The sequence below is a fragment of the Chiloscyllium plagiosum genome, chromosome 13 (genome assembly GCF_004010195.1).
Source record: "Chiloscyllium plagiosum isolate BGI_BamShark_2017 chromosome 13, ASM401019v2, whole genome shotgun sequence".
NCBI lineage: Eukaryota > Metazoa > Chordata > Chondrichthyes > Orectolobiformes > Hemiscylliidae > Chiloscyllium > Chiloscyllium plagiosum.
Window position 1 is genome coordinate 34727590 of NC_057722.1, and position 16124 is coordinate 34743713.

A 16124-nucleotide genomic window follows, 5' to 3' on the forward strand; every position below is an offset into this window, starting at 1 on the left:
TCCAGCCTGCTCTTTTAACCAAAGCTGAAATGGATAGTTGTTAAATTTCTGATCAATGGTAACCTGTACAATATTGATGATGGAGTATTGAGTTATGGTAATGCCAATGGACCTTAAGAGGTGAGTAGGAGAAAGTGAGGACTGCAGATGCTGGAGATCAGAGTCAAAAAGTGTGGTGTTGGAAAAGCACAGCCATTCAGGCAGCTTCTGAGCAGCAGGAGAGTTGATGTTTCAGACATAAGCCCTTCATCAGGAACATTGTGCACGAAATGTTGACTCTCCTGCTCCTCGGATGTTGCCTGACCTGCTGTGCTTTTCCAGTATCATACTTTTTGATTGAGAGGTGAGTGACTGTTAAATTCTCTTCTCTCTGTCTTACGCTCACCTACAACAGACACAATCATTGCCTGATCCTTGTTTTAACTTCTAACTTATCAGCTAAAGTCTGAATGTTGATGTCCACTTCTTGTTGCACATAGGCGCTGACTGTTTCGGGTTCTGAGGAGTTAGGAATGGTACTGACTACTGTGCAGTCATTGTCAAACCTCCCATTTCTCACCTCATGATACAGTATGAAGCAGCAGAATGTGCAAAAGTTAAAGAACTTTTGTAGTGATGTCCTGGAGCTGAGATAATTGGCTGCTCACAACCACAACCATCTTCCCATGTGTCAGGTATGACTCTAACCAGTGATTTTTCTTGATTCTCATTGACTTCAATTTTACACTTAAGTCATATTTATTCCTTTGCTTCCTTGATGTCTGAGGCAGTCTCACATCTCCTCATCTCTAGAATTAATCTCTTGACTGCAAATGGATGAATGAGGTCTGGAGCTGCCCTGCTAGTGTTTAAACTGACCATCAGGTTATTGTTGAGTCTGGGCAATCATGCTTAATGAGCTGTCATAAAAATACGTCCCCTGAGAATCTTTTTTATGCTGCTGAAGAGCGCTCTTGACATTGTTTTAACATCTTCTGAGGTTAAAATTTATTATACTGAGATCTATTTTGTCAATGACTAAATATATGCATAATTTTAAGAGGCATGAAGTACTTAATGCTTCTGTTATTTAGTTCTGTTTGACACATTTGTAAGTTTTTAGTGACACCAATTCCTTTATTCATTATGAATGTGTATCTTTTTCTGATCAGTGTTATGCATACTATTGTTACCATGGTATTTGTTGGTTCTGTACGTAACATATACTTGATGGATGGATATGGAAAGACCATGAGTTGGCATGGAGGATGTGTGGGGCTACATGGGGTTTGTGAGTAAGACAGAGAGAAGAGAATTTAACAGTCACTCACCTCTCAATCAAAAAGTATGATACTGGAAAAGCACAGCAGGTCAGGCAACATCCGAGGAGCAGGAGAGTCAACATTTCGTGCACAATGTTCCTGATGAAGGGCTTATGTCTGAAACATCAACTCTCCTGCTGCTCAGAAGCTGCCTGAATGGCTGTGGGAATTTGGTAAGATCTCCTGAATGTACCCTTATAGAATTCAGACTATGACCCTCTAGAGTCGGTTAGCTCAATTGGCTGGATGGCTTGTTTTTGATGTAAAATAACGCCCATAGCACAGATTCAATTCGTGCACATATGAGGTTACCATGTCTTTCCTACCTTCTCAACCTTGCCCTCACCTGATGCATGGTGACTCTCAGGTTAAACTCTCACTATTTCTTTCTAACAAGAGAACAACCCTTATCAGATCCACGAACCATCCCCACAAAAATGCAGCTGTCCCCTTTCCCATGCTGGCAAAAATTGAGGATGCCAGAAAAGGGGTATTTCTTTTTTTAAAGACACCAGTCGTCTTTTGCCTCCACGAAGATTTGGATTTGGCATCGTTTAAGAACTCAATCCTTTTTTGTGTTGTTCATCTTAGCCTACAGGATAATCATTATGCTCCAGAAATAATTTCTGTAAAGCTGTTTGAGACATTCTGAACTGTGATAAGGTGCTAATTAAATGCAAGTGTGTTAGTTTCTTCCATGTTGGAACCTGGCATTTGACATTTCACAGCGCCCAAGTTTCTTCAAAGCAATCCTTGCAGACCTTTCCGAATGGTTTTAATAATATTTACCAAACCCCACCAGAAGTTGAAATATGTTTTTAATTTGTTTTTCAGTTAAACAATGGAGTATAATGACTCCTTTGAGAATCATTTTGACTTGCGTGATTTGCACGAGTCATACAGATGTTTAACACAAAGCTTTGGCAACCGTGTTTCATGCTTTCCTTAATCTGCAGACAGGGTGTTTTCTATGCTTTTGCACATTGGTCACTTATACTTTCTCAGGTGTCAACTTTGGCTCATATATTTGTTAATTTTGTTAATATACCCATAACTGAGTTAGAAGGTCATGAAGTTGAGCCTCACTTGGGTGCATTTCTATGTAGCCTTGGCTAATACTTCAGCGCACTGTTGCAAAAGCTAACAACTTGTTGGTACAGCGTAAATGTTGCATTGTAAGAGTAACGACTTTCACATGAGAGGCACACTGTCCTCTCAGGTGTACATATTTGAAAAGAGCAGAATGGTTCTTCAGGTGTATTAGCCAATATTCATTCACCTTGAAGTGTTTGGGGCCTTGGTGAAAGCTGTATGAAAATTAGCTGCTGTATTTCCGACATTATAAAAGGGACTACAATCCAAAACATTAAAGTGCTCATGATAATGCTTGAAGGATAAATATTGCCAGGTTGCTAGGAAAGTGCCTGCTCATCTTTCAATACGTACATGGGCTGAAAAGTGTGGTGCTGGAAAAGCACAGCAGATGAGGCAGCATCCGAGGAGCAGGAGAGTCAACATTTTGGCCATAGAAACATGGACTCTCCTGCTCCTCGGATGCTGCATGACCATGGCAGGAAGAGTGAAAAAGCAGAGTATTACCTAAACAAAGAACAACTGCAGAATTCCAAAGTGCAGAGTGATCTCGGTGTTCCAGTGCATGAATCACATTAATACGCAAATACAACATTCAGTTAAGAATGTTATGCACTTTGGAATTCTGCAGTTGTTCTTTGTTTAGGTAATACTCTGCTTTTTCACTCTTCCTGCCCAAGTGAACAATTTCACATTTTGCCACTTTAAACACCATCTGCCAGATGTTTGCCCATTCACTCAACCTATTTATATCAGTCTTCACTCTTTATGTTCTCTTCATAACACACTTTCTGACCTTTATTTGTCATCTGCAAATTTAGCTACGATGCCTTCACTAACCACATTTAGGTATTTTCTAACCAACTGGTTCAGCAATTTTATAACACATCTCTGGAGCAAGTGGAACATGAACCTGGACCAACTGGCTCAGAGGCAGAGACAATCCCTGCATTTTTTTAATAACCAGAAGTACTGTCAATCACAACCAAAAGGAATTTCCACCACCAACTCAACAGTTTTCATCCATGAACCGTGACTATCGAATCATCTGTTTCCAGTTCTTCAATTTACATGCAGAGCCCATTAATGGCAATGCAAAGACATCAAAGGTGAGAGAGAGGAAAAAGACAAAATCAAAATGGAATTGGAAGGGGTGATAAAACACTAAAATCTGCAGTAACCACCTTTCTCTATAAGTAACTCCCAACATCTAAGTAATTTATACAAGTTATAAAAAGCTGAGGCCCCAATAGAGACTCCTGAAGGACGCCATTTGTCACATCTTCCTAATCAGAAAAGGAGGCATTTATGCATACTCTTGTCTTTTTCCCAGATAGTTGTTGCCTTTTATTCATCCAGAGGTTGTGGTTGCCACTGATGGACCAGTATTTATTGTCCATCCCTAATTGCTGTTGAGACGATGGTGGTGAGCTGCCTTCTTGAATCACTGCAGTCCATTGGGTGAACCGAGATTCCACAGCACCCAGTGCTATTAGGGAGGGAGCGCTCGGAGTTTGGCCCAGTAACACTGAAGGTACAGCAATGTATTTCCAAGTCAGGATGATGAGTGATTTGTTACTGCATGCGATTATATCATGACAGCATTTGTTTTCTTCTGTCTGCATTTAAAATATTCCTTGTCTGAAGATATAACCTGATATTTATTTTATGCACAAAGTGAGGGTCAGGTGGCTGTAAAGGTGACTAAGTCCCCATTCCTATCAGTGAGAAGGCTTTGGTGGGTTAAGCACTGATTAGGTACATAACCGGTGAGCTTCAAGAGTCTGGCCATTGATGTCCTGCTCCACTGAGACTGATGGCCAGTCTGAGGCTGGTAGCTGCTGTGTCATAGAGCTCATTACTAGATGCCTGGGCTGTGAAGCCATAAGAAACTGAAATGGTGAGAAAGTTAAGCTTTTCTGGTGGAGGGGAAGTGTGGGACCTGGAGAATTACAGAGAGGGGGCTGCAAGTAGATGACAAATTACCTGAAATGAGGGCAAATGGTGCCCCCCCTCCCCACCACCAGATAGGTTGCCCGGCTGAAACAAACCTTCATCTTTATCTGCGGTCAAGGCAGGTGAATGGGATGGTGGCAGGTTGAGACCCTTAAGAAGGTTTAGTTAACTATTTAAGGGCGTTATTTGGTGGTATGTTGAAGGTTGCCCATGGACATCTGGAGCTTAATTGAAAAGAGACAAGTATCTCTCTGGGATCAATTTGCCCAATTATTTGCCCTTCTTGCCACCTTTCTCATCACCTCCATGGAGGGGCTATAGTGCCAGTGTGATTGTCATTGAAGTATTCTCACTCCAGAAGAAAATGGGACTTGGAAAGAAAGACAAACCATAATCACCATATGAGATGATTGAAAGGATACCTGACAGCCCCATACTTAATTGTAATCTTATAGTAACTAATAGGTTTCAATTCATTTTCTATTTATTTATCAAAAAGCATGAATCATTTACAACAAAAGATGAAACTGATATTCTATCATGCTCACTAGTTTAAAGAGCTGTTCACAGTCCCAGTTGTGCACACTTTTTCTCAATATACTCTCAATTTTCTTTTTTTATCAAATCCCTTGCTCAAAAGTATTATACATTCTGTATCAGCCACAGCGTCTTCTAGATCATCCCATATCCTAATGGTTATCTGTGCAGAAAAAAAATAATCTAACCTCTTCCTGCATACTTCAACGTTATTACCAATTTACAGTGCAATAGATATAATTTTTCATTTATTATCAAAATTCATTGAAATTTGAGAATTTCAGCCTGATGATCTCTTACTAATTCTTGTTCTCATGGACAATCCAGTTCACCTTTTTATTTCATAACTAAACCTGTCATTGCTGGTCCGAACTCTCAAATTCCTCATGCAGCATTACCATGGCCTTGACACCCTGAAAGACAATGTCCAAAACTGGACAGAATATTCTAATGCAGCCTGACCAATTGTTTATTCAAGTTTAACATTATCTCCTTATTTTGCATTCAGTGTCGCTATTTCTAAAACTTGGGATCACAGATTTTTTGATTTGTGATCACCTTGATCGCTTCATTCCGCTTTTATAAATTTGTACATTTGATTTTAAAATTGCGAGGAGAAAGTGAGGACTGCAGATGCTGGAGATCACAGTCAAAGTGTGGGGTGCTGGAAAAGCACAGCCAGTCAGGGAGCATCTGAGGAGCAGGAGAATTGATGTTTCAGGCATAAGTCCTTCATTAGGAATTCCTGATGAAGGGTCAGGGAGCATCTGAGGAGCAGGAGAATTGATGTTTCAGGCATAAGTCCTTCATTAGAATTCCTGATGAAGGGCTTCTGCCCGAAACATCAATTACCCTGCTCCTTGGATGCTGTCTGACTGGCAGTGCTTTTCCAGCACTACACTCTTTGAATTTAAAATTGCTGCCTGCTCCTCTTTTTTTGAAAATTCTAACAATTTAATATATATTTCTTTTCTTTTTTTTCCTGTGTCTTCATATTAATCACTTAGTTCTCCTGCATGGGCAAGTACTTGAAGTTCATCTGAAAAGTCTGTGTCCTCCTGTAGTTGCTTACCATCCTCTCCACAGTTAACCACTATCTCTTTTAATTAGATCGCAAATACTATGGCCAAGTAGAGTTACTGAACAGTTAAGGAAAGTCCCTCCCCATTTTGCAGAGAGAAATGTGTAAGTAATGAACTGTTGTTTTCTCTCCCAAAACGTTGTCATTGCTTTTTTGACATTCCGAGATGCTGGGGGTAGTGGAAACAGCTCCTGCTGTGCTACTTTTGGCAGGATCTTAATTTGATTCTAAGATCTTCCCATAACCAACACACGTCATGGATAGAGTTACTGGGCTTGCTCATAATTTGTTTTTATTTCTGACCATTCTAAATAATGAACAAATATTTCACCGTTATGGTTCAGGCTAGGTCAATGATGACATAGTTGAAGGTAGTTGGGCACTTGGACATTGCCCTCCAAATTCCTGAATAATTGGCATAATGTGACAAATGGAGTCCCACTACAGTTTATGCTGGGCTGTCAACTTTTGTCAGTTTATATCAGTGACTTAGATGAAGGGATCAAAGGCACAGCAGCTAAATTTGGAGATGATACAAAGAAAGACAGGAAGGTATGTTGTGAAGTTAACATAACATGGATGCAGACAGATGTAGATAGGTTACATGTATGGGCAAAAATCTGATAGTAAAAGCATAATGGGAGAAATATGAAATCCTGGTTCTCGGGGCTGAGATGACTGGTATTCAACAACCATAATCGCTTTCCTGTGTGCTAGATATGTTGGCAGAAAGTGGCTTGAGAGGTAAAATGGTCTACTCTTGCTCCTAATTCTTGTATTCTATATACACTTCTTTAGCAGATACTTGTAATTCTTTCTTTTTGAAAAGAAATTCAGAAATCAAGGCTTGATTCATATGAAAACAGAGGTGTTGCAGTAAAATCACACACAACTCCATGTTATGTCAGAAACAAAAACAGAAGTTGCTGGAAATAGTTTCTATCTGATGTGCTAAAATGAATTGAAGTGAATTACTATTAACCAGTTTGTGAGAAGAGGCTTGAGATTAGACTCCCAACAGTGTGGAAACAGACCCTTCAGCCCAACAAGTCCATACCGACCCTCTGAAGGGTAACCCACCCAGACCCATTTCCCTCTGACAAATGCACCTAACAATGGGCAATTTAGCATGGCCAATTCACCTGACCTGCACATATTTTGGATTGTGGGAGGTAACCGGAGCACCCAGAGGAAACCTACACAGACACAGGGAGAATGTGCAAACTCCACACAGATGGTCACCCAAGGCTGGAATTGAGTCTGGGTCCCTGGTGTTGTGAGGCAGCAGTGCTAACCACTGAGCCACCATGCCACCCTTTGTTAATGTCTCTGTTTTAAGGTGATTCAATATGATCCAATTTCTACTGCATGGAGATGAATAACTTGGAAAAGCTCAGGTTAATCAGAAAAAATCAGCATGTGAAAAGGAAATAATGTTTAAACAATTTTGAAGAAGTAACATGCTAAGAGATAATTCATTGATGTTCTGTACTTGGACTTCCAGAAGATTCCACATAAAAGGTTATTGTGCATGGTAGGAGCTTGGTATCAGGGTGACATATTTGCATGGATAAAAGGTTGGCTGGTTAGGAGAAAGAATCTGTATAAATTGGAATTTTTCCATAATTGGCATAATGTGACAAATGGAGTCCCATTACAGTCTGTGCTGGGCTGTCAACTTTTGTCAGTTTATATCAGTGACTTAGATAAAGGGATCAAAGGCACGGCAGCTAAATTTGGAGATGATACAAAGAAAGACAGGATGATATATTGTGAAGTTAGCATAACATGGATGCAGACAGATGTGGCTAGGTTATATGTATGGGCAAAAACCTGGTAGTAGAAGCATAATGGGGGAAATATGAAATTATTCACTTTTGCAGGAAGAATTCAAGAAGCAGTATACTATTTAAATGGTGAACAGCTGTAGAATTAGATTAGATTACATTACATTACAGTGTGGAAACAGGCCCTTCGGCCCAAAAAGTCCACACCGACCCGCCGAAGCGCAACCCACCCATACCCCTACATTTACCCCTTACTTAACACTACGGGCAATTTAGCATGGCCAATTCACCTGACCTGCACATCTTTGGACTGTGGGAGGAAACCGGAGCACCCGGAGGAAACCCACGCAGACACTGGGAGAACGTGCAAACTCCACACAGTCAGTCGCCTGAGGCGGGAATTCTGAGGTGCAGCTGGATCTACGCATTCTAGTGAATGAGTTATCAAAAGTTCGAGGAGAGTTACAGCACATGATTAAAAAGCCTAACGGAAATCTATCTTTATTATCAGACAAACTTAATATTATGGTAATAATTTTATTCTTCCATGATAAAGAGAATTGGTGATACCACATTGCGAATGCTGTGTGCAATTTTGGTCTCCTTATTTAAGGAATGATATAAATGCGTTGAAGGAGGTTGAGTGGAGGTTGACGAGTTTGATATGGAGAATAAGGGGTGGTCTTATGAGGGAGGCTTGGTCAGGCTTGGCTTGTTTCCACTAACGTTTAGAAGAGTGAAGGTCGATTTGATTTTTATTTGTAATATATATCACTGATTTGGAGGAGAACATAGGTGGTTTGATTAGAAAGTTTGCAGATGACACAAAGATGGGGAGAGCTGCAGATAGTGAGGAGAATTGATTAGATTAGATTCCCTACAGTGTGGAAACAGGTCCTTCAACCCAAAAAGTCCACACCGACCCTCCAAAGAGTAACCCACCCAGACCCATTTCCCCTCTGACTAATGCACCTAACACTGGCAATTTAGCATGGCCAATTCACCTGAGCTGCATATCTTTGGACTATGGGAGTGATACAGCCGGATATATATAGGCTGGAGACTTGAGCAGAGAAATGGCAGATGGAGTTAATTTGGACAAATGCAATGAGACGCATCTTGGAAGATCTAATGCAGGAAGGAAATTAAATGAGAGAACCCTTAGCATCGGTATACAGAGAGATCTAGGTTCACAGGTCTACAGTTCCCTGAAAGTGGCAATATAAATGGATAAGATAGTCAAGAAGGCATATGGCATGCTGACAAGTCATGTTGCAGCTATATACCGCTTTAGTTAGGTTACACTTGGAATATTGTGTACAGTTCTGGTGACCAGACTACGAGAAGGATGTGGAGGGTTTGGGCAGGGAACATAATTGGTTTACCAGGATGTTGCCTGGTTTGGAGAGTGTTAGCTGTGAGGAGAGTCATAGAGTCATAGAGATGTACAGCACGGAAACAGGCCCTATAGTCCAACTTGTCCATGCTGATCAAATATCCCAATCCAATCTCGTCCCACTTGCTAGCACGTGGCCCATATCCCTCTAAACCCTTCCTATTCATGTACCCATCCAGATGCCTTTCAAATGTGGCAATTGTACCAGCCTCCACCACTTCCTCTGGCAACTCATTCCATACACATACCACTCTCTGCATGAAAATGTTGCCCCTTAGGTCCTTTTTACATCTTTCCCCTCTCACCCTAAACCTATGTCCTCTAGTTCTGGACTCCCCCAACCCAGGGAAAATACTTTGTCTATTTATACTATTCATGCCCCTCATGATTTTATATACCTCTATAAGGTCACCCCTCAGCCTCTGACACTCCAGGGAAAACAGCCCCAGCCTGTTCAGCTACTCCCTATAGCTCAAAACCTCCAATCCTGGCAACATCCTTGTAAATCTTTTTTTCACATTTCATAACATCCTTCCAATAGGAAGGAGACACAATTGCATGCAATATTCCAACAGTGGCCTAACCAATGTCCTGTACAGCCACAACATGACCTCCCCACTCCTGTACTCAATACTCTGACCAATAAAGGAAAGTATACCAAATGTCTTCTTCACTATGCGATCTACCTGTGACTCCATTTTCAAGGAGTTATGAACCTGCACTCCAAGGTCAATTTGTTCATCAACATTCCCTAGGACCTTACCATTAAGGTAATGGCCCTGCTAAGATTTGCTTTCCCAAAATGCAGCACCTCGCATTTATCTGAATTAAATTCCATCTGCCACTTCTCAGCCCATTGGCCCATCTGACCAAGATCCTGTTGTAATCTGAGGTAACCTTCTTTGCTGTCCACTACATCTCCAATTTTGGTGTCATCTGCAAACTTACTAACTTTACCTCTTATACTTTCATCCAAATCATTTATATAAATGATGAAAAGTAGCACTGATCCTTATGGCATGGATTGAATTAACCTGGTTTGTTTTCACTTGAATGAGAAAGGATGAGAGGTAACCTGGTAGAAGTTTACATAATTATGAGAGGTGTCAATAGAATGGAAGTCGGAGTCATTTTCGCAGGGTAGAAGTGTCAATTATTAGGGGACATAGGTTTAAGGTAAAAGGGAAAAAGTTTAAAGGAGATGGTAGAGACAGTTTTCTTTTACACAGATGGTGGGAAAGTGCCTGGAATGTGCTGCCAGAGGAGGTGGTGGAGATAGATACAATTGCAACATTTAAGAAGCAACTCTACAGATATGAATAGGCAGGGAATTGGACATGGACACCATAGAAGCAAAAGGTTTTTAGTTTAGAAAGGCATCATATGCTGGTCTAGTATTGATGGGCCAAAGGGCCTGTTCCTATATGGTACGTTATTTGTTCTTCCAAGGTTTTAAGATCCTGAATGACTATTTTTACAATGTTTACTCGTGTGGCTGTGTCCAGAACTGAGGGTGCTATTTTAACATGTGGGGTGACCTTTTCAGAAATAGTTGAGGCAGAATTTGTTTCTCTAAAGGTTGTGTGTCTTTGGAACTCTGCCTCAGAAGGCATGGAGGCAGGGTTACTGAAAATGTTCAAAGTAAAGGTGAATAGATTCCTGTTAGAAAAGGGAATCAAAGATTATTGGAGAATTATAGGAATATGGAATTTGGAACATGAACAGATCTACCATAATATTATTGAGCAATGGAGCAGAATTAAAGGGTACCTCATAATTTGAATGTATATTTAATATGACAGCTAGATAAAATGAATTGCTTTTGTAATCTGTTATTTCTAGCTAACATATAGAGTGAATTGAATCTACTAAAGTTTGACTTCTATGATGGTTGGCACCTCAGGATAAGCCAAGATGAATCATCAGTTCTGTGCTTCTGGCTGAAAACAGTTGCAAATGCTTCAACTTTTTCTTTTGCACTGATATGCTGCACTTCTCTGTTAAGTTTCTAGAGCCTTCTTGTCCAGTTCATTATTTAATTGTCCACCACCATTCATTACTGGATGTACCAGAACTGCAAAACTTTGACCTGAAACATTGATTGCCTAACTCTGTATGTAGCATGCTGCTTGCTGTGTTTAACATGCATGTCATATGATGGTGTATCTTCATTATGCGGATACCACTCTTTTTAGATGTTCCCAGTACTGTTCTTGACATAGTGTTCTCCATTCCTCAGTGAACCAGGATTTATCATCTGACTTGCTGACAACTAGAGTGAGAAATGGGTGCTGGGTTACAGATTGGAACATAATAATAACTCAGCTGTAGCTATTAGACCAAAGTGCTGCACAGTTGCCAATTTTGTATTTTTCTGAAACTATTTCATTCAGCATGGGTGTAGTGTTGCACAACATGAGAGAGTATGTCCACCCTGTCAAGGTGAGACTTCATTTTCATCAGCACTTTGCAATAGTCACTCTTACCAGTATTACCACAGAGAAATGAAAGTGAAGCGGGAATATTTGTGAGAACAAAGTCAAATACAAGTTTTTTCCCTCCTATTAGTTCTCCCACCACATGCCCAATATGTCCTAGAGGACTCAACCAGCTTAGGCATTAGTTATGCTGCTGAATCACTGTTAGCAATGAGGATTGAAAAGTCTCTCACCCAGAGTACATTCTGTGCTTTTGCTTCCCCCAATACTTCTTTAGAGTGGTGTTGTTCAACATGAAGGAGTATTGACATATCAGCTGAGGGAGGGTGGTATGTTGTAATCAACAAGAGCATTCTTTGGCCACGTTTGACTTGATGCATGAAGCTTTATGGTGCTGGAGTTAATGTTGAGGGCTTTCAGAGTTCCCTTTCAATTATGTACAGTTGTGTTGCCAATGGGACAGATTTATCCCATTTGTTGGGAAAGGACATATCCAGGAATGGTGGTGGATGAGAGTGAGAAGTTAACTGAAAAATGTGATTCGGTGAAACACTTCCAATTTTGACACAAGTCTTCATGTACTATTTAGTCACAGCAGTGTCATCTGGGTTCATGAATTATTGTTGTATCCAAATCTGGCACCTCAAATGATGCCAGATGGTTTTATTCCTATTGTGTTTTGTTCAGTGTGTTGCTGGAACTATTTTTCTACTCATTCGCACCATATGGGTATCACTAGGTAGGCCAGAATTTATTGTCCATCCTTAACTGTTCAGAGGGCAGTTCAGAGTGAACCACATTGCTGTGATTCTGGAGTCACATGTAGGCTAGACCTGGTAAGAATGACAACTAGCAGAAAGTGAGGATAGCAGATGCTGGAGAGCCAGAGTTGAAAAGTGTGGTGTTGGAAAAGCACAGCAGGTCAGGCAGCATCCAGGATTGGCTCATGCCCAAAACATTGACTCTCCTGCTCCTCAGATGCTGTCTGACCTCCTGTGCATTTCCAGTGCCACACTTTTCGACTCTGGTAGGATGGCAGTTTTCTTCCATAAATGCTATTAGTGAAATAGATGGGTTTTTTTCTGGCAATCGACAATGATTTCACAGTAAACGTCAGACACTTAATCCCAGGTTTTATTGAATTCAAATTCCACCACCTGCCATGACAGGACTGAAACCCTGGTCCCCACAACAATAATCACTGGATTAATAGTCTAGCATTAATGGCACTTGATTATCACTTCCCCAAATGAGTGGCTTGAGACTCAATTTCAGTGGGCTATTAAGAGCCAGCCATAATGCTGTGAGTCTGCCGTCACATATGGACCAAACTGGGGAGGCAACCACCCTTTCTATTCCCTTGAACATGTTAATGAACAAACAACATTCTAGTCATTTAATTATCACCCTCACCAACACTAATCTTTTCTTCCAGACTTACTTAATTAATTGAAGTTAAATTCCATAGCTGTTGTGGTGGGATTTATCTCCAATCTCTGGATCATTAGTTCAGTAGCATAGTCACTAGGCTAGTACTCCTGACTCCTCATTTTCTTAATGTGGTCTTTCACATGCTAAGCAAGTATTTTTATCAATCCATTTTTGGTATTTCTTTAAATGGATTTTGGTTTTTTTTGTGGCATTTTGCTTACATGTTTTCACCCAGTTTTGTGCAGAATGTAAATGTGGTGAAGGATAAATTCAAATCCTTTCCACAGTAAAAGAGATGGGAATGCCAAATTCAACAATAGTGTTGAGGAAACGCATTTTGCTGTATGTTTTAATGCACTTTTACATTTAAAACCAGGAATTTGCCTCAAACAAAATATCAGTGTTACCGTTTCTGACAAGAGGAAGGTTTGACTTCAGTGATTCTGGTTTAAAGTTGACTATGTTATTTAAAACAATGGGCCTTCTTTGATATGGAAATATTCATGTTTATTAGGCCTTCTTACATTAGAACAAGAGCTGGTTAGATGCTTTATTAGTTAAATATCATACCATGCAAATGGGCCCCAAGGTTAATCCCTGTTCTACGTCATTTGCTGATCTGAAATGGAATTAAATAAAAGACTCTATGACTCTAACTGCAATTGGCTTCAGTATTCACTGATTTTGCATTTGAATGTTCATGTGGGCAATAGATGAGAATAGTTGCTAACTCTCAATTTACAGGCAAACCAAATGATAAATTGCCTGATATTATAATACAGACAACCAGTACGACTTGGTTTCTTTCTCAGTTTTTCTGACTGCAGCCAACCTTCCTGGATCCAGTCAAGATGCTATGCTGGGTGCAGCGTGTTTTCTCCTCACCAAGTCATGTTGCCAACACAGACAACTAGTTAGGTGTGTTTTGTTGTATGAGGCCTAACTTGAGTTAGTTTCCCAAGGACTGCTTCTTGAGTTCACATACTTTCTATTTACACACATTTGCTCAAGACCCAGGTAGACCTTCTGCTCCCTTCCAATTCTGACATCAACATTGCATCTTAACTATTATCTTCATTATTATCATCTCCATTACACATTCCATTGATGTCTGATGCTCCACAGGGTTATTGTACTGATTGATCTGCCTGCCATTGTGCTAGTAACATGTTGCTGGTAGTTCATAAATCCAAGCTGATCAAGCAACATTAATGTACAGGGCTCTGCTCCTTTTTATGCAGAAAGAGCATGCATACACATTGCACTTCTACTAGATTAGTTTAGGATATCTGGTCGGCACAGATGAGGTGGACCGAAGAGTCAGTTTCCATGCTGTATAACTCTATGACTCTATAATTCAACAAAATAGGGATACCATTTTCTGGTTCATTTCTCAGGCGATGCCCTGACCAGAGTCAACCTGTCAGAATAAAATGTAAGAGCAGGTACCTGACAGGAATCATGCAACTGGTGCATACCCAATGGATATCAATCAGAGTCCACTTGCCATCCAATCAACATTCAGACCTCATGGTATAGAAAGTTTGTTTCCCTTGACATTCCGCCACTCACAATTCCTCATGCACCACATATGACATCACTTCCGCCCCTCACATCATCGCTCATGTCACACGCTCAGTGACTTCCGCCTCCCCCCCACTGCCTTGTTTGCCACCACTTCCATCCCCGTCCGCCAGAACCCTGAGGGGAACACCACCCCTGCTCATTACTCCAGCCCCAATTCCCCCACCACCACACCCACTCCAGTTACAGGCTCTGCCCCCTCTCCCAGCTCCACATCTACACCAGGCCCTAGCTCCCAGCCCTGCCGAGTTTTCACCATCCCTCCAGACCTCCCCCTCACTGAGGATGAATGATCAGTACTCAGCAAAGGACTCACCTTCATCCCCCTCCGCCCACGCATCAATGAATTTAATACACGCCTTGACGTCGAACACTTCTTCCGCTGCCTCCGCCTCCGAGCTTACTTTTACAATCAGGACTCCCGCCCACCTTCCGAGGACCTCTTCGCCTGCCTCCAACACACTCCATCCACCTGGACACCCCGCGCTGCCCTATTACCTGCCCTTGACCTCTTCATTTCCAACTGCCGCCGGGACATTAACCACCTCAACCTGTCTACCCCCTTCCCCACTCCAACCTCTCACCCTCACAACACGCTGCCCTCCACACCCTCTGCTCCAATCCCGACCTCACCATCATGCCAGCAAATTAAGGGGGTGCAGTGGTAGTCTGGCGCACTGACCTCTACACTGCTGAAGCCAGATGCCAACTCGAGGACACGTCTTCCTACTGCCCCCTCAACCATGACCCCACCCCCCATCACCTCCTAGACCATAGAGAACCTCATCACCTCAGGAGATTTCCCACCCACAGCTTCCAACCTCATAGTCTGGGAAGCCCGCACTGCCCGGTTCTACCTCCTTCCCAAGATCCACAAGCTTGACCACTTTGGCCGACCCATTGTCTCAGCATGCTCCTGCCCCACTGAACTCACCTCTACCTACTTCGACACTGTCCTATCCCCCCACATCCAGGAACTCCCCACATACGTTCAAGACACCACCCAAGCCCTCCACCTCCTCCAAGACTTACGTTTCCCCAGCCCCCAATGCCTCATCTCCACCATGGATATCCAATCCCTCTACACTTCCATCCACCATGACCAGGGCTTCCAAGCCCTCCGTTTCTTCCTCCCCAGACGTCCCAACAGTACCCATCCACCGACACTCTCATTCGTTTGGCCGAACTGGTCCTCACCCTTAAAAATTTCTCTGTCGAATCCTCCCACTTCCTCCAGACCAAAGGGCACCCATATGGGCCCCAGCTATGCCTGTCTCTTTGTTGGCTACGTAGAGCAGTTGATCTTCCGTAATTACACCGGCACCACTCCCCACCTCTTCTTCCGCTACATTGATGACTGCATTGGCGCCACCTTGTGCTCCCGCGAGGAGGTTGAGCAATTCATCAACTTCACCAACACATTCCACCCTGACCTTAAATTTAACTGGACCATCTCTGACACCTCCCTCCCCCTCCTGGACCTCTCCATCTCCATCAGTGACGACAGACTTGACACTGACA

At 41.9% G+C, this 16124-nt stretch overlaps 1 protein-coding gene across 1 annotated transcript in view; it reads left to right on the top strand.

Moving 5' to 3' along the window:
- veph1 (ventricular zone expressed PH domain-containing 1) overlaps window positions 1-16124 on the top strand; it is a 250025-nt gene that overhangs the window by 142088 nt on the left and 91813 nt on the right. Inside the window, exon 10 of the mRNA XM_043703007.1 lies at window positions 5997-6071. Within this exon, the coding sequence (XP_043558942.1) occupies window positions 5997-6071 (75 nt within the window). The remainder of the gene's footprint in view (window positions 1-5996; window positions 6072-16124) is intronic.